Source organism: Talpa europaea, assembly GCF_964194135.1.
Source record: "Talpa europaea genome assembly, chromosome: 6".
Classification (NCBI taxonomy): domain Eukaryota; kingdom Metazoa; phylum Chordata; class Mammalia; order Eulipotyphla; family Talpidae; genus Talpa; species Talpa europaea.
In genome coordinates, this window is record NC_140072.1 from 15,722,269 (window position 1) to 15,750,177 (window position 27,909).

At 40.0% G+C, this 27,909-nt stretch overlaps 1 protein-coding gene across 1 annotated transcript in view; it reads left to right on the forward strand.

Moving 5' to 3' along the window:
• Positions 1-2,069: 2,069 nt before the first annotated feature.
• The window catches only part of WDR43 (WD repeat domain 43), a gene marked incomplete at its 5' end in the record, with an annotated part of 40,806 nt that continues 14,966 nt past the window's right edge, over positions 2,070-27,909 (forward strand). Inside the window, 9 exons of the mRNA XM_084235646.1 lie at positions 2,070-2,294; positions 9,873-10,010; positions 13,256-13,377; positions 18,781-18,901; positions 19,676-19,819; positions 23,327-23,425; positions 24,803-24,867; positions 26,778-26,949; positions 27,682-27,768. Coding sequence (XP_084091772.1) covers positions 2,070-2,294; positions 9,873-10,010; positions 13,256-13,377; positions 18,781-18,901; positions 19,676-19,819; positions 23,327-23,425; positions 24,803-24,867; positions 26,778-26,949; positions 27,682-27,768 — 1,173 coding nt within the window. The remainder of the gene's footprint in view (positions 2,295-9,872; positions 10,011-13,255; positions 13,378-18,780; positions 18,902-19,675; positions 19,820-23,326; positions 23,426-24,802; positions 24,868-26,777; positions 26,950-27,681; positions 27,769-27,909) is intronic.

Below are 27,909 nucleotides of genomic sequence, written 5' to 3' on the forward strand. Positions count from 1 at the left end.
AAAATAAACAATCCAGTCAAGAAGTGGGCAGAAGAACCACAGTGCTGTTAGCTTTAACTTCAGATATATCTGGAATCTGATCACTTCTCACTGCCTTTACTGTTTTTAGCAGTCCAACCTGTCACTGTCCTTCTCTCTTTTTTCTGCATTCATTCTTGTCTTTTACAGTCTCCATCAGCATCCAGTGGGACTTTTTAAAAATGTAGACTTGTTTCTGTCATTCCAAATATTCTAAAGTGCAAATGCGTGGTAGGTAGTGCACCTAGATACTCCCTAGCCGTAAAAGCTTCAGTCTCCCCATAGCCATGAGTATAATTTGCTTTTTATTTTTTTAATACTCCAGTGGTCTGTCACGCCACTAATCCATAGGGAATGGGTCCCTGCAGCTCAGCCAACTTTCCATTGCTTCTCACACCATGAGCTGCTCTGGGTGGAGCAGGCTGGCGCTTCAGTGGAACCCAAGTAACTTTCTCTTTGGCTTCCCTTTTTTTCCTGATCACTTTCTTTCACAAATTTCAGAAAGCTTTCTCAGCTCTTAGATGCTTTATACGCTCAATAGGAACATAAGTTCTCCTGTCAGGGATCTTGCCCTTTACTTGTTTGTTTACAACAGTGCCAGTTGCATGCTGGGTAACATCATAGATTCTTCAAGTTTTGCCTTAGTAACACGTGTGGGTTTCTTTTTTGAACAAGTGCCCATCCCTTTGATGTCTGCAATATACCTGTCCTATAGATTTGCATTTATGTGGCCAAAGGGACAACTAGACATTTTCTAAAAGGCCTAGAGAACGTGAAGCGGGTGCCTCCTCTCTCTCCTTCCCGTTGGTAACTTTGGTGACTTACTGAAAGTTGGTGGTTTTGTTAGGGGGAAAAGGATGTCCTAAAGCTAATTCCATACAGGCTTTGTGGACTCCACCCCCACCCCAGGCCAAAACCAAAGACACTGGGAACTCCAAATCCCATCACCGCCAAAGGGAAGGTGGCTGGGACCTGAGGGTGGGGTTAAGCAGCCAAGTTGGTATAAAGGCAGACACGTGGGCTTTGGGGGTCCCCCATTTTGGATCTCCGCCAGCTCGCAGCATCCGGCCAGCTCTGAGAGTGACTTTGGGTTTCCAGGTCGGGGGATCGGGTAGGACGCATTAAAGACTTTATTTCCCTATTTTCTCCCTGAGTTGTACATTTTCCTTATTTCCTTTTCCCTTGTAAATAAACCTTTTATTGACCTTTTGTGTATTAATAAGTCCCTTTTAAGCGCTCGGGGGAGGTCCCACAGCCAGGAAGCCGTTCAATATCGGGGCTGTCCTATAACAGTTTCAGTGGAAAGGTGAGGGGGGTGTTTTTGTTTTCGCTGCCAGGCAATCAGCTTTGTGTGGTCTCAAAAACAGCTGGCATTTGTTGAATCAGAATGCATATATTTGGTGAATTATGAAGACATTAAACATTGTCTATTTGGTATAGTAACGTGGGATAAGTCAAGGAAATAAAAGGGAATTTTAAGATTGATTTATTTATTTTATACAAGAACCGGGGTATAGGTCAGATGCGCCGGAGGGTGAGAGGATTCACCGGAGACAGAGTGGGGAGCAGAATAGGCAGATGTACTGAAATACACTGCTGAGGGGAGCAGCGGCGAGACAGGCGAGGTCTGCCGCGCCAGGGATCGAACTCGTGCTGCAGTGGCTGGCTGCTCCTAGCTTCACAGCGCTGACAACCCCTTGCGCCACCAGGGAGGCCTGAATAATTCTTTGAAACCTTTACTTCAATCATATAATTGAAACAACCAAAAACCTTTTTCTTTCTTTCTTTTTTTTTAAAAAAGAAACTGTCCTGCTCTGAAGGCGACATTCACTTTCCTCCACACGTCGCTTTCCGCCTCCGCACAGAGGCGTATTGGGCCCACCCGGCCACCGTCCACAGGGTGGGCCAGCCCAGTCCCTGCTGGCGCAGCGAAGACCTCCGCCCTCCGCTCCCAGCGCTCCCTCCAGCCCGGAGCCTCCGCCCCGGCCCCGCCCCACGCCCTTGCGCCTGCGCATGGACGAACACGTGGCTACCGCGAAGCCAGAGCAGCAATGGCGGCGGGCGGCGGCGGCGTTGCGGACCCCCTGTCCCCGGCGGGGGTCCCCTGCGCCTTCTCCCCGCAGAGCCAGGCCTACTTCGCTCTGGCGTCCACCGACGGCCACCTGCGGGTGTGGGAGACCGGCAGCAACCGGCTGCACCAGGAGTACGTGCCTTCCGCGCACCTCAGCGGTACCTGCACCTGCCTGGCCTGGGCGCCCGCGCGGCTGCAGGCCAAGGTAAGGCGAGCGGGGCGGCGGGGGGCGGGCGCCCCCCGGGTCTCGGTCTGGGCTCCCCCTGACACGGCGGCGCGTGGCCCCGCATCGCGCGTGGCGGCTGGCCGCGCGGGGCGCGGAGCTCGGAGCGCGGCGGCAGCGTGGACTGGGCCCGCGCCGGCGGCCCCGCGTGCGGCCTGGCCCCGGGCCCTGCGAGGGGGCGCGGTGGGGCGCTCCGAGCCTGGGGCCTGAGCCCCGCCGGCGGGCTCCACGCGGCCCGCGCCCCGCGCCCGGCTGTCGCCATGTTCGCGAAGGCCCCCGGCCCTCCAGGGGCGACTTCCTCCGGCCAGGCCTCGCTCCTCGGCGTGCGCACTTCAGGGCTCGGGCTTTTGACAGAGCCGGGGTTTGAAGGTATGTTACCTTTCTACGACCCCCGACTCAGTTCATCGACTTTGCCCGGAGTGGTTGGCATGAGCTAGTCTGTTTCCTGGCTTCCGGGCTGCCCCCCCACCCCGCACCCCTGCCACCCTCCGGCACCCCGCTAGGGTGCCGGCTCACCACGTGTTCCCGGCCACGTTCTGGACGCGGACTCACTTTTGAAAAATCGGTTGTCCCAGGCTGGTTTCTATTTTCTTTTAAACATTCTTCCCTTTTTATTTTTTACTGTCTGCTCCGCTCTCCCTTTATATACTCTTTCCTCCATCCCCGCCTCCCAAGTCTGAAGTTTGCATTTAGCTGTGAAGATGAAGTGAAGCAGTTTAACTTAAGAGTCTAGTGAAGTTTCTCTACGGATGCTGAGTTAGGCAAGGCGTATCACTGTTAGGGACCCATCTCAGGTATCTCATTCACTGTTTCTCACTGCCCTACACTCACGCACGTGGTATAACTGCAGGATAGAGTAGTCACACCAAATCACTCCAAAGTGATACATTAGAATCCGGTATTGTGAGGTGTGTGTCATTTAGCTGAAAGCATATGTGACACCTCAAAAGCTGGTATTTAGGACAACGCTTAAGTCCATCTAAGGATTGGGGAACTTTCTGCTAAATTCTGAAGATGGAAATAAGGATACATTTATTTCATTGATTATACTTTGGGAGAGTGTATTTACATATTTCCAGATTTTAAGCTAGATTTCAGTTTTTAGATGAAGTGACTCTTACTGACTAGTAAAAGAAACCTTGTCTAGGTTGTCTCTAGCATAAAATTTGCACTTAACAGTTGTCGTTAGCATTGCAGCACTCTGCACATTCTTCCTTTTCAAAGTTTTCTGCTTGTCTTTTAACAGCCCTGTAAAGTGATATTACTAATTATAATATTGAATGTTTATTAATATACTGAGGGGAAATATGGAGCAGTGGTTTGTTACACACCTGACCCAAGCTGTAGTGGTTATATTTGAATCCAAACTTTGCTTCTTGGTAGAAGTTATGCTTCTAATTCACCAATTGTAAAATGGGGATACTAGTACCCACTTCATTGGGTGATTGTGGAAATTTAATGTTTTTAAAATAATGAATGAAGCATTTTGAATAGTTCTTGGTGTTTAAGTGCAGTAAGTGTTAGTTGTTACTCGTATCTTACATTTGTTTGGCTAGTTCTTCAAGTTAGAGAAGGAGAAAAACTTCTTACCTTGTTCGGGAAGAAAAACTGAGGCTCTGCAAAATTAAGCAACTTGCATAAAACTAAAAATGGAACCAGGACTAGAATTAAGATTTTTAAAGTGTAGTTCTCTATTAGCTGCAACAAATAGTTAATATTAGGCTGGCAAGATTTTGTTAACCCACTTTGATTATTTGTTGACTTAGCCACACTTTATGCCTCAGGAAAAAAAGTTTGCGATTATACAGAACACTGACACAGTAGGAAGATATCTGGATTTGGTTTCATAAATAGAACTTTTGCTTTTGTCACACTGAACATAACATTTAATTTGGCGGCCCTCACTGAAAAATGAGAGTTGGGCATCAGAAAAAAGTTTCTGTGGATATCAGAATCCTTTTGCCTATATGCTTTGATTTTAGTCAAACAATTGTGAAATGGCCTGAAATTATTGCACTTACATTACGTTATTACATTTAAAAAAACTAATTGTGAATTAGAAATAAGAAAGTTGGAATGAGTTGACCAGGGCGTTAATAAGCAATAAAATACTGGGTTGTTGGAAAAGTCATGGTGCTTTTTTTTTTCCCCCTCCATATTTTTCAAAGAAAAAAATACGTCATGACTTTTCTGACCACCCAGTGGTTGTGGCCACAAGAGTCTCAGGGTACAGTGAATTAACACTGTCACCCTAGATCTTGAGGTTCAGAATTCAGAGTAGGGAGGAATGTGGAGCTGTCCAGTCCTCATAATTTTGGGATTAGTTTTACTTGAAAATTAGGGAGCGAGGCAGTTTTCCTGGATTAAAACAACCTTAACCTGTTTTATGGTGTAAATTCAAAAGTCCTGTGATTTTTAAATATAGAAAATAGTGTTTTGTAGCAACTACTTCATCTTCTCTCAAGTCCTTTGAGTCCTTGAGGTTATATGATCCTTGCCACTTAAATTTTAAGATGCTCTTATCTTATTGGGGCTTTAGAGTATGAGACACCAAAAGGATGTTATTCTGAAGCCCATGTTCTGGCATCTTAAGATTTTGGCTTATGGCATATTCTTAAATATGAAATGGACATTATATTAAATAAGGGTTTTTTAGGACTAATTAAGGGAATATATGTGAATGGCGCAACTTGGCCTGGCATCTATGTGCTCAGTAAAGGTTAGTTGTTATTGAATGAATCTGGGAATTCCACATAGGTATATCTACCACTTTACTGCTACATTTCTCAACGTAAATCAGTTTGTGAGAGTATCATACAGTAGTTAGCATTTGCCACCCAAGGATGTTTAGTGATGTTACTCTTAGCAATGGGGAAAAAATAAATTGATGCTTGATTTCTTGAGTAACAGGAATTAAATAGGCTCATAAATGCAGAATGGTTGTAATATGGTTACTTTGCATTTATGACACTAAAGTTTTTCTAGGGTTATACAAATTTTATAACTGAGTATTCCATTTACTGATGGAGCCTGGGAAAAAAGGACCTCTAATGATGAAAAAGCAAGGAGACAAATTGATGGACTTAGATGAATGCTGTTTTCAGATCATTTCACTTTATATGTGTAAACAGGCTAAAATGGGAAATGATAGGCCAAAGTCACATAGTAAATAACTGAGCCACCTAGGGATTGATCCTACTACTTCATTTCTCCCTTAAATCTTGAAAACTGTTCTCTTTTTTTCTCCCTGATTACTGTGGCACCCTGGAAAACAGACCTTCTCTTCCATTGACTACCATTGTAAAGGTACTTACGCTGATGTGTTGTCACTGTAGTTAAGATGACTCCAGAAAGCTTACTCCTCATTCAGCAAAGCACATGGCATTTCAAATGATGGACAGAGCAAGCACAATTGCATCAGGGATGTTTCTAGGGAAAAAATGAAGTCAGTATCATGTGGCATAATCCATTGTGGTCCTGTATAGTGTTCTCTCTCTCTTTTTTTTTTTTAAGATTTATTGATTTATTTATTTATACAAGCACTGGGTACACTCAGAAGCGCGGGAGGGTGAGAGAATTTACCAGAGCCAGAGCGAGGAGCAGAGCAGGCAGAAAGACCGAAGAAGTACACTGCTGAGGGGAGCAGCGGGCGGCAGGAGAGGTCTGTGCGCCATGCGGGACCCTCCTCCAGTGGCTGGGGAGCAGCGGGGGATCGAACCAGAGCTGCAGAGGCCGTGGGCAGCTTCGCAACCCAGCGCTCGACCGCTGCGCCACCGGGGAGGCCCTATAGTGTTCTCTTAACATCTCTCTAGTCTTAGACTTCAAAAGAAGGGACAATTTGCAGATTAGATTCCATTGGGAGAAACAGACGTTCCTACGTGTTAGAATTTAATTGATTTTGCTATGAAGGCTATATAGTTATTTGCAAAATGCACATATTTTTGTCTACTGTTATCCATGAAACTTAAACATATGCCAGAGTAAATTACAGTAAGGTAGACCAAAAAATGGCATAGGAGACATATTGTAGAATGAAACTTGAAACTTTGGCATAATTTTCAGTCTAGAGGTCATTATTTTTGAAAAATAGGTTCATTATTTTTGAAAAATAGGTTTTGATCTATTAGTGGATTGTGAAATAGATTCAGTAGGTTGTGACAGCATTAAAGCAATGAAACAAAATATCAGAGTGTCCTTTGCATGGTAAGAATGTTTTTCTGTGAAGCTTGTTTCAGTAATATATACATGTTTCTGTGAGTGTGTATGGAATCTGCATAGTACTCTTCTTACTCTGGGATCTCAGTGTAGAAAGTTATTCCTTATTGATCCAGTTCAGATTTCTCATCACCTAGGAGTGGTTTTTTTTCTCTGTCTTCACATCTATACTACTCCTTCAGTCAGATTCTCACTTGGCTTTCTAATTACCTTCTGGATCAATGCTGATAGGCTGTCATCCAACCTGTTATGATATTTTTATTGCTTAGTTCTGTCAGACCTTCATATTGGAAGGTCTTATACTTTTTAGTATAAGAAATCACAATCCTTTTGGTCTTCACTGCTGGTACCTTCAGAAACTCAGATTCTCCAGTCACAAATATATGAACTAAATTTTTAACTTAGCCTTTTCATTACTTTATATATAATATTTACATTTATAGTTAGTGTACACATGACATTGTACTAGGCATGTTAGAGGAAACAAAACTGAACGTGATTAAGACATAAAAATAAAGGTAATTCAGCAGAGTATGCCGTGTGTCTTAAGAGAAAAAGGGCTTGTGCAGATGATACTTGAGGTGGACCTGAAATATGGATATATTTTCAACCGAGTGAGGAAAGGCCCCTCTAACTGGAAGGAAAAACAAAAAGTGGGAGAGTATTTGTGATTAGGGAGTGTAATATAAAGATGGAATTAGCAATAAGACTGGAAAATGTGGGGTAGAGGCAGATTATGGGTGCTTTTGAATGCCAGAGTTGTGATAGTGATTCTCTGGGAAGTTACTGAAATTTTTGTTCACAGGAATAACTGGTTCAGATTAAAAATGCCAGCAAACTTCTATTGTAGTCTCTAATCATGAGTAGCACTAAACTCGTTTCAGAAATATTTTGTACGAGGCAATACTTAAAATACTACGTTTCACGAAAATGCACATTGGTTGTATAAACTTTTTATCAGGCTGACCTTTTTGGACAGTCTCCACTTGCTGAATGGGAATTTTTTAAAAAAAGATTTATTTATTTATGCATACAAGAGCTGGGATGCAGGCCAGAGGCACGGGGGTGAGAGGATTCACTAGAGACAGAGTGGGGAGCAGAATAGGCAGACTGACTGAAATACACTGCTGAGGGGAGCAGCCGGGGAGACAGGAGAAGGTCTACAGTGCCATGTGGGTCAGCTCCCGGGCCTGGGATCAAGCTCATGCTGAAGTGGCTGCAGATAGCTTCATAGTGCTGTGACTTAACCCCTTGCGCCTCCAAGGAGACCCCTGAAAGGAATTTTTTTTTTTTTTAATTCTCTGAGAAAATACGCATGAGTCAATTCTTTGAGATTAAGTAATTGAAATATTTAGGGTTAGCCCAGTGAACCTCAAATTTGTGTATAGATCCTGTGAGTACTCCTGCTTGTCTCTGCTTCTCCCCAAAGTAGAGATTTTACTGTTAGTAAAATTAGGACTTTGAATATCTAAGTGTTTAATGTCTGAGATTTATTTGTGCTTCTTTTTTTAAAAAAAGACTTATTTTTATTTATTTATACATACAGGAACTGGGTGTAGGCCAGAGGTGCGGGGGTGAGAGGATTCATCAGAGAGAGAGTGGGGAACACAACCGGCAGACTGACTGAAATACACTGCTGAGGGGAGCAGTGGGTGAGCCAGGAGAGGTTTGCTGCACCATGTGTGTAGCTCCATGGTGGGGGTTGGAACTCGTGCTGCAGTGGCTGCAGATAGCTTTGGAGTGCTGGGACTTAACTAACCACTTGTGCCACCAGGGAGGCCTTGTTACATCTTTTTTGTTGTTGTTGCTGACCTAAATGACTCTAATGAATCAAATTCTGCAAATGTAACATCCTCATAAGATAACTAAAAGAAAATGGAAACTGGTTTGTAAATCCGTTTGACATTCTTTCTGCACCTGATGATAACATAGTTTCCATCGATGGTTTTTGGGATGGATTAATTTTTATATATCCTACAATTGTGTGTGTGTGCTGTAGAGGAAGATCTTGGGCTGTTGAGTAAATGTTCTCTTTCCTGAGTTATTGTTCTTTTCTGAACTAAAAGAATGGATTTCTCAGTGCTTCTTTATCTGAAACATAGACTAGCAAGTGCTAACTTAAAAAGTCATAAAGGGGGACCTCCCTGGTGACACAAGAGGTTAAGACACAACCTATGAAGTGATCTGCAGCCTCTGCAGCACAAGTTACATCCCCAGCCAGAAAGCTACTCAAATGGTGCAGCAGACCTCTCCTGCCTCGCCTGCTGCTCCCCTCAGCAGTGTATTTCAGTCAGTCTGCCTGTTCTGTTCCCTACTCTGTCTCTCTTGAATCCTCTCACCACCCCTACCCAACACCTCTGGCCCTTACCCCAGTTCTTCTATGCATAAATAAATAAATCTTTAAAAAAAAATTAAAAAGTCATAAAGGGCCTCCCTGGGGGTGCAGGGGTTAACATCAGCACTATCAAGCTGTAGCCCCTACATGGTGCAGCAGAGCTTGCCTGTCTTGCCCACTGCTCCCCACTCTGTCTCTGCTGAATCCTCTCACCCCTGTGACCTATATCCCCATTCTTGTATGCATAGAAAATAAAAAATCTTTAAAAATCATAAGCATGGAAGAGAAGTTATGAAATTCTAAGTAAAATTTCATCATTATGAATTCTGATGTGGAATTCTAAAGCTGTGATCGTTAATTTCCTTTTTGATGGATACACAGGAGCTGCTCGTATCATTTGGCATAAACTAAAGGAGCCTTGTGGATTTGATCTGAGCATCGGTTGAGACTTGTGCCTCTTAAGAGTCATTAGAACCACCACCACAGTGTAGCTTTAGACTATCACTGGAGCAATTTTTCTAGTCTGCTCTCTGCTGCTTTACTTGCTACAACTGATTGTTGAGTGAAATTGAAGTAAATGCATTTTTATCAAAATAAGAAAACATTTGCATCACTTTTCCTGAAAACTAAGCTAGAGTGCAAAGAAATATTAGGAGGAGAGATGAGGATCTTTGGCTTCTTGGGTGTGGCTCTGTAATAATCTGCTTGGAATGCTTCATTTGGACCTGTCAAGAGTGGTTGGTTTCTGATAAGTGGGAACAGCAGTGAGAGCTATCTTATTTGCACCTTCTTTCCAGAGAGGCAGGAGACAGAATTATGAACATCTCCTCTTCCCGTTGGAGTGATTTTTATTTTGGTAGTGAGGAAGAAATCTTCTGAGAGTCTTTTTTTTTTTTTTTTTTTTAAGTATATCAGTAGCATTCACTTTCCTTTTGGGGGCTAGCGGCTATTTGCATTTATGTGTTAGTGATGTTTGTTTGAAACTAAAATGTTTTTTCTTTTTTTTCTAGGAAAGTCCCCAGAGGAAAAAAAGGAAATCAGAAGCTATAGGAACAAGTAACCAGGTTGACTTGTTGGCTCTTGGTACAGCAGTTGGTAGTATTTTATTATACAGTACAGTAAAAGGAGAATTACACAGTAAATTAATAGTAAGTATATGTGTGCATGTATATTTTAATATAAACAAGATGTAACAGGGATGCTGATTATTAGAAATGAGGCAGTTCTGGTTATGCTCTAGAGTCTATACTACAGGGGCATCTTTCTGCTCCTGCATTTAAAATTCTGAATTTTTTGATGATAGTTAATTAACATAGATAAGAAATGAGAAATTGTTGAATAGGCTTAAAGGAAAAGGTAAAAGGAATTCTAAGCATCATGGATAAGAAAGGAGCTCAGTTGAGCAGCTGTTGCTCTTGTTGCTTTTGTCTCTTAAGGAGGAGGCACTAACTGATTCCTGGTATCCCTAAAGGGAGGTGATGAGACTGATTCTCCAGGTTCTAGAAAAATTACGTATTGGGGTCAGCTGTAGCCAGAAGGATGGTCACTGCTGGGGTGAAACAGGGTTGCTGCAGAGACAAAGAAGGAACAAGTCCCTTGTTCTTCCTCCAGGTTGGTCTCCCTCAGCAGCCCCTATTGGTGGCTCCCACTAGCAGCTCATTTGGCAAAACAGAGTGTGGTACAGAGTCCTGATCTCAACATCACAGCAGAGAAAGGGAGGGTTAAGTGCTGTAAGAAAGTAACTTGAGGGGCTTCCCTGGTGGTGCAAGGGATTAAGTCTCAGCAATATGAAGCTATCAGCAGCCACTGTAGCACGAGTTTAATAGCCAACCAGGGAGCTGACCCACATGGCGCAGCAGACCTCTTCTGTCTCGCCCACTGCTCCCCTCAGCAGTGTATTTCAGTAGATCCGACTGTTGCGTTCCCTACCATCTGGTGAATCCTCTCACTTCCCACACGTCTGGCCTACACCCCAGTTCTTGTATGCATAAATAAATAAATCTTAAAAAAAAAAAGTAACTGGCATAATTGTTTCAGACATTGACTATTACTCTATGTCTGTGGTCACTGGATTCCTGTCTGTAAATAGGAATAAAACAAGTATCCCTTGATAATTTGGAACTGAGGTTGAAAAAAGATAAAATTTTTTGCTTTATGCATATGTCTGAAAAGATAGCTGGATTCTTGCTTATAATTAATGAATCAAAAGGTTTGAGTGTTAGGCTCTTTGTACATAATACATAAAATTTTTTTCCAAAAGTTTACTAATTTATACTTATATCAGCAATGGAAGGAGGGCAGTACGTGAATTTTAGTAGTATTGCCACCACTGATTAACTTAGTCCCATTAAATGTAGCACTAACAAAATCCCAGCTAATTTGGCAGGTGGAAAATTTTATCTGATTTTTCAATCTGCATTTAATACTATGTTTTTATGTTAAAGGTTGTAAAAACATGCAGCTATAAAAATAAAGCAATCACGGATATATATATGTGTGTGTGTGTGTGTGTGTGTATGTATGTGTATATATATATATATATATACACATACATACACACATATCAGTATCTAGCTAGCTTGCTACCTGGAAGGGGATTTCCTTTTACACCTCCTCGCTCCTATTTTCCAACCTGAGTGTAGAAATCATAGGGTCTATTTCCCCGCTGTGGTTGGTAGCTTGTCCTTTGATTGGGTCAGTTCTTTGTGGTCAGCAGGTACCTAGATGTATATAGTATGATAACTGCTTTACCTGACTATTGCTGATGGAACCTAGAACTCCTGTGTAAATAATTTCAGTTCCTCAGAGGATTCTACATAAATTTCTTCCCCCCCCCAAAGATTTATTTATGCATGCAAGAACTGGGGTGTAGGCCAGAGGTACGTGTGAGAGAGAGAAAAAGAGAGAGAGGATTCATTAGAGACAGAGCAGGGAGCAGACCAGGTAGAATACTGAAATACACTGCGCTGGCTATATAGCTTGATAGCACTGTGTCTTAAACCTCTGCACCACCAGAGAGGTCCTCTACATAAATTTCTAGCAGGGAGTGAGTTTATTGAAATGGAACCAAGAAGGTCATGGTCAGAAGTGTTGGGATGTTATGTTGAAATAGAAAGAGACCAAGCTTTGGACCTAGAATGTCTTGAGGTTGATTCTACTAATATGTGATTGTGGATAAGTAGTTTAACTTACCTCTTACGTGAGTATATTATGTACCCTGCTTGACTTTTTGAGATTTAGATGTAGTGATATATTGAAAGTGACTAGTAATAGTATATTATGACTGGCATATAATTGATATTTAATAAGTGTTTGTTGAATGAGTAAATGAATGACTGAGTAGGCAGGTTGCTAGATTGCTTTCCAGAGGGCACACTAGCCCCAGCAGTGTATGATACTGCCATTTTTTACTGTAATCTGACCAGCAAAGTAATACATTAAACAAATTGCTGGATTAACAAACTGAAAAGATTATCTTGTTTTGCTTTGTAGCGCTTGGATTAATAACTTTCAAGATAGGTGTATACTAGTGAATTATTTCTATGGAACTTATCTGTTCGTATCCTTTGTTCAATTATTTGTATGTCCATAACATAGGACTTAACTCTTTGAGTAGATAACTGATAGGAGGGAAAGGAAAATAACTGAAGGTAACATTTAAAAATATTTTTTCTTTCAAAGTGGGACAGTCTATTTGACAGAAGTAGTGATTCATTTTGTGTATATTTAATTTATGTGAATGCAGGTAGAAAGCGACTATAACAGTTGCTGATAGTGTAGGTGATTTACCACTTCAGTTAATGGAGTGACTTTGTCCTGGAATGTGTGTTAAGTGGGGAGGTTTGGATTTATTCTTCCTTGGTTTATATATTTCCCTCTGAGTGAGTGAGCATCTTGGTATGCTGTGTATGTTTAAAGTGTTTTTTATATGATTTGTTCCATAACACAACACAAGCAAGAGTGTTTACCTGAAAACAATGATTACTTTATTGATAGATGGAGTTTTTGGTACTTTTTTAAAAGGGGTTTTCAAGGATATTTTTGATTAGACAAATTTTTACCTTGAGTGTTGTTAAATTCTTTAAAAATTCTTTGATTTTTCTAGTTCACTCAAGTGTCAAGCTTTTTGTCACTGTTCATGACGTATTTCATCATAAGTAGAGCTGGTATCCTTGAATTTATGATGTAAAAGTATGTTTTCCACCGAGATGAGAGGTTAATGCTTTGATGAAGTTATAACTGATTTAATTCATTTTTGCTGTTGAAAAGTTAAAATGGGTAGATGTAGGTTAAGATTTTTAAAGTTAGGCTAACGCTTACCATTTTAGATAACTAGTAACAGACTTCATGTTATGTCAGATGAAAATTTTTATTTTTTTTTTTCACTATGCAGAATGGTGGGCATGACAACAAAGTTAATTGTATTCAGTGGCATCAAGACAATGGCTGTTTGTATAGTTGTTCAGATGATAAGCATATTGTGGAATGGAATACACAGACATGCAAAGTAAAGTGGTAAGTAACGTTGATGGGTCTGTGGGATTGGAGGGATAACCTGATTACTGTTTGGAAATGCATTTGAGTTTGGCAAATCAAAACTATATTGCCATAGGTGATGTTTGAACAGTGTGGGGAATGTTGACATTAGGAAAGTTATACATTATTTTTGAGGAACTTTAAATCAGATTTCTAAGATATGTGTAAAAACTACTGCAGTTGCAGTTTATATACTGATTTGGATAAAAGAGAGTTGAGGGAATTCTTTTGAGAGTGGGGAAAGGAGGCGAGGGGAGATGGCATGAACAAAGGCTAGGAGGAACAGAAGTAAAGGATTTTTTTTTAAAGATCTATTTATTTAAACATGAACTGGGGTGCAGGTCTGAGGCATGGAAGGGTAAGAGAATTCACCAGAGACACAGAGGGGAGCAGAACAGGCAGATGGACTAAAGACACTGCTGAGGGCAGCAGTGGGTGAAGCAGGAGAGGTCTGCTTCACCTTATGGGTTTCTCCCGGGAATCAAACCCATGCCGCAGAGGCTGCTGACAGCTTCACAGCATGGCGCTAAACCCGCTGTGCCACTGGGGAGGCCCAGAAGTGAAGGATTTACATGGAATTGAGTAGAGAAGGGGCATGCTGGGGTAGTGGCTGGTAGAGACTGTGGGCCAAAGTATCTGTTGTTACAGATCAAAAATTTCAGACAACTCTTACAGTTCAAACTCCCAATCTGTGACTGGCTGTGTGGTGGCTGTTCAGTAAATGTGGACTATTGAGTGTAGTTCAATTTATTATGTAGATGAGGACCTGATAGAGAATAATGAGGCCCATGGTCCCCCATAGCTAAGAAGTCTCAGAGAGGGAGTTGATCCTGCTATCTTGAATTCAGTTTGGTACAGTGTTTTTCTGTTGTACTAAAACTGCTTGGCATTTAGAGTCTATCTGGTGAGTAAAGAGACACTCAAGGTCAGTGTCTTGGGAATAAAGTCACCAAAATAATGATTTTGGGGAAAGTAATCTATTTGCCAGCACTGTGTGGAATACATGGTAAGAAGCTAGTTCAGAAGCACAGGAGCCAGATCCCAAGTGGTGGTTGTAAAATGGTAAGAGTGGGAAGTAAGAATTAGCAACACTTGGGTAGGATGGAGCGGGGATACTGAGTGACCAAAAGGACTTAAAGGTAACTACTAAGTCTTCAACTTGGTGAACTTACTAGGTGAGTAGTGGTACAGTTAAGAAGACTTATAGTCAAAAGAGGGAAATTTCAGTTTTCAGACAAATTGATTTTGAAATACCAAGTGAAAGGCAGGACCCAGTAGGTGAGGTGGTATAGAGGCTTAGGGAATAGGGTTGTAGGTACAGATGAGTAATAAATCATCTACCTAGAGGTGTAGTAGGTGTTTGTACTCCCTTTATCTGCAGCAGTTTATACACTGATGACTATTAGAAATACCTGTGGAGTTCTCATCCACCAGGTCTGAGTGAGGCCTATCGAACTGTTTTTATGTCTGGATGACAGTTCACAAAAATGATGCCTTTCACTCAGGAACTGATACTTTTCAAGGCACTGTGTAGCACATACACATAGTTGTATTTAATGCTAATGTTGTGAGGGTGGCTTTACCGTATATTACATTTGAGAAACTGCTGTCTCATATGGTACTTGTGTTTCCACTTTCATTCTTGGCATTTTTATGCTGCTAGTAATAGATTTTGTTTTCCATTTTAGATAACTTCCATTGATTTCTTACTAGGGAAGATGAGGATTTAGCTTTCTTAGCCTTTTTTAATTCCCATTCTTAATATTATATCACTTTTTTTTTTAAAAAAAGATTTATTTATTTAGGCATACAAGAGTTGGGGCACAGGCCAGAGGTGTGAGTGGTGAGAGGATTCACCAGAGACAGAGTGGGGAACAGAACAGGCAGATTGACCAAAGTACACTGCTGAGGGGAGCAGCAGGCGAGTCAGCAGAGAGGTCTGCTGCTTCATGTGGGTTGCTCCCTGGCCGGCCGGGGGATCGAACTTGTGCTGCAGAGGTTGTGGACAGCTTCATAGGTTGCATCTTAACCCCTTGCACTTAAATACTTAAGCTGAACCTTAGACTGTACTAGGCTTATACTAACTTTTTGGCAGAGATTTATATTTGTTTTAAAGTTCACTTGCATATTTTTACATATTCCTGTCATTAGTTCATTCTTGCTTCTATAGTTGTATAAATCATCTCAGCGATTTTTAGACACATCAGTTGAACAGTTATATATTTTGGAGGCTTCCTCTCCATTGTCAGTTGTTTCTTGGAGGACTTGTCTGCCTTCTTCCAAGGTCCATTGAATCATCATCTTGAAAATTCTCTTGTCAGATGGAACCTCTGTTTTCTGGATTCCACTTTTTTTTTTTTTTAAAGATTTATTTATTTATTTATACAAGCACTGGGTACAGTCAGAAGCGCGGGAGGGTGAGAGAATTCACCAGAGCGGAAAGCAGAGCAGGCAGAAGGACCGAAGTACACTGCTGAGGGGAGCAGTGGGCGGCAGGAGAGGTCTGCATGCCATGTGGGACCCTCCTCCGGAGGCCGCGGAGCAGCCGGGGATCGAACCGGCGCTGCAGAGGCTGCAGGCAGCTTCGCAACCCAGCGCTCAACCGCTGCGCCACCGGGGAGGCCCTGGATTCCACTTTTGTCTTTGTTGGTTTAATCCCTCCTTTCGGTGAAATGGCAGCTTCCTGATAAAAGGTGCATGGATGGTACATTTTTGAGATTTTGTTTGTGCCCCCACTATTATTATTCTACTCTCACAATTGATTGATAGTTTGTAGATACAGAGATTTAGGTGGGAAATAATTTTCCCATGGGATTTTGAAGCATTGGGCCATTGGATTTTTTTTTAAAGTTATCAGGGTTAATTATCCTTAGTATTCTGAAATATCCTGTGACTTTTTACTTTAATGAATTAGATTGGCACCACCAGGAACCTTTAGTTATAGACTGAAAACTCATGTCCTTTCTTTTTCTTCCTGTGTATTTGATAATTTTATTAGTTGTGTTTTCTTTGATCTTTCTCTTCTACATGGTAGTTATTTAGATAAAGCATTTCTTGGACTAATCCTTAGAAAAGTTTCTTTTCCCTCTTTTTTCCTTTTGTCTTTTTCTTGTGTTAACTGGGAGATTCCCTCAATTTCATGTACCATATCTATGGGATTAAAAAATTTCTCTTACTGTATTTTTAACTTTCAGGAACTGTTTTTGTTCCTATTTCTTTTTTGTTGCATCATGTTCTTTTCGGTCTTCTTTGAAGACAGAATTTGGATTTAAAGTTTTTTTCTCTTGTGGATGTATTTCGATTTGTTTGATTTTGGTCTCTTTTATGTCAAAGACATTCTTAAAGTGACTAGACATCCTCGACTGCCTAATGGTATTGGAAAATGAAACATTAAAAAGTTGATTGGAAGGCCTTTGTGGGTGTGTGGCTCCATTGTTGGGCTTCCTTTATAAGTGATCGGTGACCTTCAGATGTCAGTGTGTGTATGTCATTTCTCTGGAGCCACATTGCCAGAAGGAATCTTCTGCCTTTTCACTTTAGTGTGTGCATAGATTTGACTTAGTAGGTTTAGATGGAGGTTTGGGCGTCTTAGTTCTAACAGGTTTCTAATTCCTACTCAGGGTTACACTTTGAGTTGCAAAGCTGTTAATGGGGACGGGAACAGGGTGTGTGTGTGGTGGAGGAATGTGGTGGTATTAGCTTCTGCACTTGGCATTTTCAGAGATAAAGTGGGGAAGTAGATTTGGAAGTTGTCATGGTGGGAATTATCTTTTTTATAATTGTCAGAGCAGTGATAAATTTTGAACAGTGACTGTGAGAATTGATAAATTGTCAAAATGTTGGGAACCAATAAGGGAAAAATAAAAGTTTTTGCATAATAATGCTGCATTTTTCTTTATTATTGAGGTTGAGCGGTTTTCTATTTATCAACAATTGGTATTTCTGTGAATTGCTTGTGTATATCCTTTGTCTAATTTTATTTTGAATTCCTGAACTCAGGGAGCCATTTCTTGAATAAAAAGAGCTATTTATGTATTCTGAATATTCATCATTTGTCTAAAGTCTATATCTGATATTTTCTGCCAGCATTTTGGTTTTACTTTAATTTGTGACTTTTTTAGCAAATTTATTTGTGTATAGTATAAAATAAGAATGTAATGTTTTTTTAGAATTGAGTAATTTGACACATTAACTGACAAAATTACATTCTTCCAACTTCAGAATTAACTTGGTGATATGATTGATACTATTTGTTGTTTTTATAAGTGAGTAGCAAAACTGTTAACTGTAATAGCAACAAACTGCAAAGACCATGCTGCTACTCATATTTGAGGCATTAGGAAGGCATCAGACTGTGCTCATCTATGTGGATTTGAGATAGAAATAACCCATTTGATCTGTAGCATGAGGACTAGCTTATGTTGCTCAGTAAATTAAAGCTCACTTCCAGAAGATACAGGAGCCACGATGAGAATGTGACAAACTCAGAGGTATAGCCAGCATGCCATGTTATGGACCACAGAATACACAACTACTCATGTTCCATTCTTGTAACGCATTCTCGTGCTTTTTTTTTTTTTTAGCACCTTTTGGGAATCTTAGTCCTCTCAGGGAGGCTTTACCTTAGTAATACGTCCAAGGTTAGTGGACACAAGCTTTAAGGAAATGCAATTTGGAATACAACCATAGGTGGTCTTTTTAAAAAAAATTTTTTTTTAATTTTTAAAAAAGGCTATTTATTTATTTATTTATACATACAAGAACTGGGGTACAGGCCAGAGAGCGCAGGAGGGTGAGAGAATTCACCAGAGACAGAATGGGGAGTAGAACAGGCAGAGCGGGGAGTAGAACAGGCAGAACAATGGAAAACACTGCTGAGGGGAGCAGTGGGCGAGACAGGAGAGGTCTGCTGTGGCATGTGGGTTTCTCCCTGGCCAGCCGGGAATCGAACCCACACTGCAGAGGCTGCGGACAGCTTCATGGTGCTGCTCTCAACCCGCTGCGCCACTGGGGAGGCCCGATCTTTTTTTTTTTTTTTTTAAAGGACTTTTTATTTATTTAGGCTAGAGGTGCGGGGAGTGAGAGGAGGATTCACCAGAGAGAGTAGGGAGAAGAACAGGCAGATATACTGAAATACACTGCTGAGGGGAACAACAGGCAAGACAGGAGAGGTCTGCTGCACCATATAGGTTATCTTCTTGGCAGGGATCGAACTCATGCCGCTGTGGCTGGCAATAGCTTCATAGCACTGAGACTTTAACCCCTGTACCACCAGGGAGGTCCCGTAGGTGGTATTTTTAATGCCTGATTTGCTTTTTGTTTTTTTACTCTGAATGGTTTTCTCCCCATTTATCAAGATACTTGTTTTCCTTCACAATACAGCAAATGGAAAGGTGACAATAGCAGCGTCAGTTCTCTGTGTATCAGCCCAGATGGAAAAATGTTGCTTTCAGCTGGTCGAACAATCAAACTATGGGTTTTGGAGACCAAAGAAATCTACAGAGTGAGTGAATCAAATTGGTTGTAAGCATAATAGTCATGTATAGTAAGTATGGAGAAAGGTAGAAGTCAGAGCTGTAGACTATTTTATGAAAACAGATTCTTCATTTTCAGGTGTATCAAATAGTCAAATAGTACAATTAATGGATAAAAGTTAATTTCCCAAACTTTTTATATGTATCAGATCAGTAAATGGATTATTAAGTAATGAAAATAATGTTAAATAAGTAGATATATTTCACATGTTTTAATTGGAAAAATGAATTGAACAAATGCATGGAATTTGAATTAATCTCTACAGTAGGCAGTTGTTATGATGATTTTGATTTCTAGATTGCTTCCAGCATTTGGTACACTTGCAGTATTTAAATGGAAATTTAGAATTGCATATTGAGTGTGCAAGGGGTTACTGAACTTTTGGTGCTGTGATGATGCCTTAAAATTGTGGTTTCGACTCACTGAGAGTAAAATGAAGACCTACAATTCCTTGGCTGTGTCTGAGCACCGAAGTGCCCCTTTAAAAATGGATAAATTAAAGTGAATCTTGAGCTAAAAAAAAAATCTAAGAAACATTGTGGGATAGATGCATGGGAGTTAGAAGGACATCTAAATTTTTGGAGGGAGTTTTTAAGAAATGGCTCAAATAACTTCAATTGCATAGACTTAGATTTAACTGTTACTCCTGATTCAGATATGTATCATATATGATACATGGAATTTTAACTTTTATTACTGTTTTGTATCCATTCTCTTCTAAATGAGATATAATTTTTTCTAGCACTTCACAGGACATGCAACTCCAGTTTCATCACTTATGTTCACTACTATTAGACCTCCTAATGAGAGCCAACCCTTTGATGGAATTACAGGTCTTTATTTCTTATCTGGAGCAGTACACGACCGGTTACTTAATGTTTGGTATGTAGTCTGGTTTTGAATTTGGGAGGTAATTTTGCTTTGAAAGAACTGGTCGCAGTTATGTGGTGGTTAATAATAAATGATGAGTATGAGACTTGCTTTACCGTGTAATGTTAGAATTTACGTTAACTTGTAATAAAGAATTGTGTTTTCCTAAAAACAATTCCTTAGGAGAAAAATTTAAAAGCATTGTATAATAGAAGGTTCTCCATGCTTGTTTAGAGGTGGAGTCAACTGAGCATTTTTGCAGTTGGGCAGTTTCAAAATAACTTTTCCCTAAAACTTAAAAAGAAAAATAAAAGCTTTGATTATGTTGAAATGGGTGACCTCACTGGGTTAGTGCAGTAATGTCTATTTAGTGCTGGATTATTGAGGACATGAAATTCCTTGACTATGTCTGACCATTCCCAACTTTTTTGCAGTAATTGCTGTTATTAATTCCTTTGAAACTACTTTTAAAAGCAAAAATAATTTGACATTAAAGGACCATCAAAAAGTTTTTAAATTTAAGAAATATAAGGGATTTCTTGCTTTCCATTTGATGTTGAATTTAACTTTTTTAACTTGCTGTTCATGGACAAATAAGTAGAGATTTAAAAACAAAAGTTGTTTCCTATTCAAATAATCAGTTGAGTCTGCTCTCTTGACCAGATAAAAGTTATTATAATTTATAACAAATACCACTGATGGAAAGTGTCATCAATCAAATATGTAATCCTTAAAGTAATTGTGTCAGGAGAAAGCTTATGAGGCCAAATGTGAACCTTTGTTCACCTTTAAAACCATTCATCGAGTGATTGTTCTGATTATGTCTCAGTCAAACTGAGTTGATTTTCTATTCTGTGTTTGGTATGAGGAGCACCTACTAGGATAATTTCTGTTAGTTTTAGAGTTTTTAACACTTACATAATTAATTAGTATTGCTGAAAACTTAAAATGTCAACTGTAAATGCTTCATCTCTTTAACTTCCTAGACAAAGGGTTCTCTAGCTACAAAATTCTACCTGCAACAGACAAATTGATTTCTGTTGTTTTAAAATCTTGAAAATGGTATGTTTATGCCTGGAACTTCCTAATAACAGAAGAGTAAATTTAAAAAACAAATGAAAAATCCACATTGAAAAAGTGCCTGAAAAGACCATTTTTATGAAACTCCAAAAACTTTTGTGTTTTGGTAGGTAGAGCAACTCCTAAGGTTCCCTCATGGTTACCTTTCAATGACACATTCTGCTTAGGAAGTAACATTTAAAGACTTACTGCCACTGAATGAAGATTAAAAAAATAACCCTTTTCTATTACTGTAAGGAGCTAGTACTTCTTTTGATGGGCTGAGGTAGCAGTTTCTTGTGTGTATAGTCATCTGATGGCAGTGATTTTGAATGATTTCATGTTAGAATGGATCTTCAATTTATTAAGAATTTATTATATATGAAAGCATTTAGAGTTTATCAGATCATCTCTTGTTTCTACATGAAAAATATTGAAAGGCTTTTAATGGTAAATATATAGTTTTACTAGTTGATTAAAAGGAAGCTGAGTTTAAATGATATTTGTAAATCATGTTTGAACTCTTCATATTATTTGTGCCTAGGTTTTTTTAATAATCACTTTGTTGAGGAATAATTGACGTAAACTACACATATTTAGGGCATGTAATAACTTCTTGAGTTTACACACACATACACACACACACGGCCTCATGAAATCATGGCCATTGTCCCATGTGCATTGCTTTTAAGAATTTCCTCATATCCCTTTGTAAGCCCCCACCCCACCCCAGTCTCCGGACTTGTTGACATGTTTGGGACGTTATAATTGTTTTGGACATTTGTATACAAGTGTTTTGTGGACATACCTAGATGATAGGATAGTTGTATGTATTTACTTTTTAAAGAAATTGCTGAGTGCTTTTCAAAGTGGTTATACCATTTTATATTCCTGCCAGCTGTGATAGAGTTCTAATGTCTTCATATCCTCACTGACATTTGATAAGATCATTTAATTTTTGCCATTCTAATACTTGTGTAGTGATATCTCATTGTGGTTTGAATTTGTATTTCCCTAATGGTTATTGATTTTGAGAATCTTTCATGTGCTTATTTGCTATATGGATATGTTCTCTGATGAAATGTCTGTTCAGATATTTTGGGCTATTTTTTTTATTGGGGTTTATTCTGAATATTAATCCTTTATCATATTGCTTTGACAATATTTTTCAGTCTGTGGGGGGTGTGTGTGTGTGTAAAAACAACGGTATAGGCAAGAGGTGGGGGTGGTGTGAGGGCTGGTGAGAGGATTTACCAGAGACAGAGCAGGGAGCAGAACAGGCGGAGCTACTGAAATACACTGCTGAGGGGAGCAGCAGGCGAGACAGGAGAGGTCTGCTGAGTCATGTGGGTTAGCTCCCTGCATGGGGATCGAACTGGCAATAGCCTGGTAGCGCTGAGACTTAACCCCTAGGCCGCCAGGGAGGACTCTGTGGCTTATATATATATATTCTTAAGGTTTATTTATGCATATAAGAGTTGGGATACAGGCCAGAGGTGTTGGGGGTTGAGAAAATTCACCAGAGACAGAGTGGGGAGCAGAACAGGCAGACTGACCGAAGTACACTGCTGAGAGGAGCAGCGGGGTGAATCAGGAGAGGTCTGCTGCACCATGTGGGTTGCCCTAGGCAACACTTCTGTGCTTTGGGACCATTTTAAACAGTGAAATTACTGACAAAAAGCAAACAAAAATGTGGCACTAAGTAGATGGCAAAAAAAGTATTTGTAGTATGAAAGCTAAAATAAGAGGGCAGAACTTAGATTTGCTTATAATCTTGTGTTTGTGTCAGGCAACTCTTTTTCTGGGCATGCCTGTTAAAGACCATGAAAGAGCCACAAATACTAACTTGGGAGGCTACAAATAAACTTTAGCCAGCAGGTGACTTCTCAAAGAATCAATGAATACTGAGGATAATTTGCATATTATGAGTGTTTCTGAACAGTAGATTTTCTTGGTATTGCTATGATGTTATTCTCAAGTTAATCTATAGCTTAAATCCAAACCCAGTCAAAATCCCAATAGACTTTATTTTAGAAATGGACAATCTGATTTTAAAATTCAGATGAAAGTATGTAAGACAGAATAGCCAATGCAACTTTGAAAAAGAAGAGAAAGTTGGAGGCTAAACATTGATTTCAGTACCTCCTGTTGGCCTACAGCAACGAAGACAGTGTGGTGTTAGCATGGAGGCAGACAAATAGATGGGTGAGAAGAATAGAGAATGTTACTCATTGTTTCGGTCTCCACAGTGTATTAGTGCTTTCTCTTTTTCCACACAGCCATGTTTCATGATGACAGCCATGTTTTATCCCTTATCTTGGTCTTTTGTCACCTTACTTTCAAAAGATGAAAATGTTGTGTGGGTATCCAATGCTATAACTCTTTCTGACTCTTTAAGTGTTTGGCCTTTTTTTAAAAAAGAAAAATCTTTTATTACCTAATTATTGTTTTATTATCTAGGCAGGTCCGGTCAGAAAACAAGGAAAAGAATGCAGTGATGTCATTTACAGTTACAGATGAGCCTGTCTATATTGATCTGACGTTGTCTGAAAACAAAGAGGAGGTAAATGGCTTGAATTTTGAAATTTGTTTTGAATTTTCACAGGCATCATCTTTATTTATTTATTTATTGAAAAGTTTATTTATTTATGCATAGGGCAGAGGTGCAGGGGGTGAGAGGATTCACCAGAGACAGAGTGGGGAGCAGAACAGGCGGATTGACTGAGACAGGAGAGGTCTGTTATTTCATGTGGATTAGCTCCCTCGCAAGGGATCGAATTCTGCTGAGTGTCTGCTGATAACTAATTAGTGCTGAGACTTAACCCCTTGCACCACAGATGCCAGATGCCCCATAGGCATCATTTTTAAATCAGGGTGTTTTTTTTTTAATTTATTTTTTAATTAATTTTTTTTTTAAGATTAATTTATACAAGCACTGGGTATAGTCAGAAGCATGGGAGGGTGAGAGAACTCACCAGAGCCAGAGTGGGGAACAGAACAGGCAGACTGACTAAGAAATACACTGCTGGGGGAGCAGCGGGTGTGGCAGGAGAGGTCTGTTGCACCATGTGGGACCCTCGCCGGCGGCCGGGGATCAAACCGGCGCTGCAGAGGCCGTGAGCAGGTTTGCAACCCAGCGCTCAACCACTGCACCACCAGGGGAGGCCCTAAATCAGGGTATTAAAGATGACTTGAGAAGGGGTCAAGGGGACATTAGAGTTAAAGATATATATATACATATATATATATATATATATATATAAATGTCTTAAACTCTTTGAAGCAACCATTAAATTTGAGTGATGTGCTCTTACGAGGGGTGGTCACTTTGCTCATCTAACTTCAGACTGCATCTCTGCATCTCCTTGACCGTTATCTTCCTTGTCTAAATTTTTATTTGAAAGCTTGACGGCAACAATAAGAATCATTATATGATAACAGTAATTATATTTTAGAAGCAAGAATTGTGCATTCTTGTTGTTCTATTTCTCTGGCTAAAGGAGGGGAGAGGTGAGGAGAGTTGAATTTTCTTTTTCTTTTTTCTTTTTTTTTTTAAGATTGATTGATTTATATAAGCACTGGGTACAGTCAGAAGCATGGGAGGTTGAGAGAATTCACCAGAGCCAGAGCAGGGAGCAGAACAGACAGACTGTTGAAGTACACTGCTGAGGGGAGCAGCAGGTGTGGCGGGAGAGGTCTGCGCGCCATGTGGGACCCTCGCCGGCGGCCGGGGATCAAACCGGCGCTGCAGAGGCTTCAGGCAGCTTCGCAGTCCAGTGCTCAACCGCTGTGCCACTGGGGAGGCCCAGAGAATTGAATTTTCATAAGTAAAATTTCATAAGTATGAATTTCATTAAAACCAAAACAGCAACCAAGTAATTCTCAAATGTGTAGGCTGAAGTACCAAACCCAGTAGAGTAATCAGACATTTTTCTTTTAGCCTGTCAAGTTAGCTGTTGTTTGCAGAGATGGTCAAGTTCATCTTTTTGAACACATATTAAATGGGTAAGTTTTTGAAGTCAAAAATGTATTTTTTTCGTTCCCTAGGTTGTTATTTTTTCATATTCCCACCATCATATATTTTGCATTATATTTCTTTTCAGTTACCTTGTCTTGAAAGCATTCTTAATTCTTTATGTGTTTGGGTACTCAAGAACTGAAGTTTTTAGAATCTTGTGGATTGGATAGGAGAGTGACTTTTTTTAGAATCTTGTGGATTGGATAGGAGAGTGACTTTTTGTCATGTATGCTTAGTAAATGTTGGTAATTCTAATGATACATTTTAAAAGAAAGTGGTTCACTTGGAGAGATTTGCTTTGGAACTTTGGTGAAGGCTTAAATTTTGTCTTTGGTATTGCTACTCCTTGCCACATACATTGGATCAGTGAAGAATCGCAGTGCTGGTGTTTAGGTGGACAAAAGGGGAGCATTGCTGGGAGGACATACAGAAGTGGATTTTATTTATTTTTAAAAGATTTATTTATTTATGCATACAAGAGCTGGGATACAGGCCAGAGTTGTGGGGAGTGGGGTGAGAAGATTCATCAGAGACAGAGTGGGGAGCAGAACAGGCAGATCTAGTGAAATACACTGCTGAGGGGAGCAGCGGGCGAGACAGGAGAGGTCTGCTGCACCGTGTGGGTAGCTCCCTGGCCGACTGGGGATCAAATTCGTAGTGCAGAAGCTGCAGATAGCTTCACAGTGTTGTTCTTAACCCCTTGTGCCATCAGGGAGGCTGACAGTTGATTTTAAAACTCAAGTCTCCACTGAATTCTGCTCTCTGGAGCTGGTAACATTTTGGTGTATAACACTTGAGACCTGTATTTACCTAGTGACATGAATCCATGGAATATATGATTGTAGGCCCAGGCATTGTGGGCCATCATGAGGACTTGGGCATTTATCCTTTGGGATAATAGTAAGCCATTGAAGAATTTTAAGCAGATGAATGATAGGTTTAACCTGAGTTTTCTGTTATTTTGTCTGATGTGTTGAGAATACTCTATAGAGGCATAAAAACCAAAACAGAGGCCAAATAGAGATGCTTGTAGAGTTACCATACTGTGAATGACTGAGATACGGTGAAGGACAGGATTGGAGGAAGTGTGCAGGTTAAGGGACTGAGAGGCCAAAGTATCAAAAAGTATTCCTGCTGGACATACACCAAAGAAAGGTGTTCCTAAGGGCTGGTGCTGTACAGAATGACAGTGAGCCAATAAATTTCAAGAAATGTGGGGAAGTGACCCATTGATATTTAGATGATGTCAGGAAGGGGGAGTTAGCTGATTATATGATGACAGTTTCACGAGTTTCAGAGGTGAAAGAGGGAGGGACTAGACTGTTTTGGTGTGTCAGGAGAGAACAAGGAGTTCTCTTAGATCATGTCCAAGGCCCTTGGCACAAAGGGTGTTGGAGAGAAAACAGCTATAACAGGAGGACTACAGGGATGAGCCATTGTAGAGCAGGAAAGTGAAGAGAGCCCTTCTAGAAGAAATGGAGGATATAATTTTGCTGATAATTTTGTTTCTGGAACTACATTGCAGAGGTCATGGTGAGGCTTTCTAGGTTAGGAGTGATTGGAGACGGGGCTGGTCAGATAAGGCATGTACAGAACCATTTGGGGCTGAAGTTTGGGGTAGTGAGAATGCATTTGGGAGCTTGGGCTTCTTGGGGGTAGAATTGACAATGTGGGATGGGAGGGCAGATAGTTCTTAAGGCAGAGTTTGGTGGTGAAATCATGAATGTTGGCAGGGTGGGGATAGATGAAGTCTTGACAAGTGTCCTCGGCACCCTGGGCCCTCCATATGGTAGTGTTGGAGGGCTGACGAAGGTCACATTTCATGACTTGGTGTCAGCTTCGAAGAATTAGCATGAGTTGTTTCAAATTTTCTAATCTTTAAGTTTTTCATTTCTAGATACTGTAAAAAGCCTTTGACTTCAAATTGCACCATTCAGATAGCAACGCCTGGGAAAGGCAAGAAATCAACACCAAAGCCCATCCCGATTCTGGCAGCTGGGTTTTGCTCAGACAAAATGTCATTGTTGCTTGTATATGGCAATTGGTTTCAGCCTACCATTGAACGAATAGTAAGTAAATGTTATTTTAAATGATATATTCTTCTGTTTATTGGAACACATAAGAAGAAAACAATATATTTTCTCTAAACTGAAGAATTTTTCAATGAGTAGTTTATTTCAATTTGTGAGAACGATAATTTTACTTAACCCAATATATTCAAAGTATTATTTTAACATAGAAAGCATTATTTTGGTAGTGTGTCTTTGAAATCTGGTGTATACAGGTGTACCTTGGAGAAATTTCAGTTTCAGACCACTACAATAAAACTAGTCATGTGAATTTTGATTTCCTGTAAAAGTTATATTTACACTATAGTGTATAGTGTTGTGTATTCACTGTGCCAATAACATTATGTCTAAAAAACAAACCATGTTACACACCTAAATTAAATTATGTGACACAGAGACATGGAGTACAGATTATTTTTTATAAGGATTGATTGATGTGCTTTCTTTAAAATCTGTCCCATTTAAAAAAGATGTGTTGAACTTTTAAAACTATAAATGTGAAACATTTGAGCAGTATGTAACTGAAGAAAGTAAACATAAGGCTCAGTATCTTCAGAATTTACCCATTTTCTTCAGCCACCATCAATCTGAGTGGTTTTCTATGGAAGCTTTTGCTACTTTTTGTATTTTTAGAAAAATACACAGACATTTGTTTATCAGATTATTTGTATTCCCAGTTGCTTTGTTTGACTCTTTTTCTCCTCCTATTGTCTTTTAAAATTATATTCCCAGGCTTTAAATTCCAAAGAAACGCATATGTGTTTAGTAAGAGACATTTCAAACTGCTGGGCCCCAAAAGTAGAAACAGCTATAACAAAGGTGAGTGATTCATACATTAGAAGTAAGAAAAGACTTGAATAATTGAATTGTTTTGTAATATTTTGTTTAAACTGCTTTCATTTATCTTTTTGTTCTTTATAGCCTCCTCATGAGCTTGTCTTATAAGTTTTGTGGGTTAAG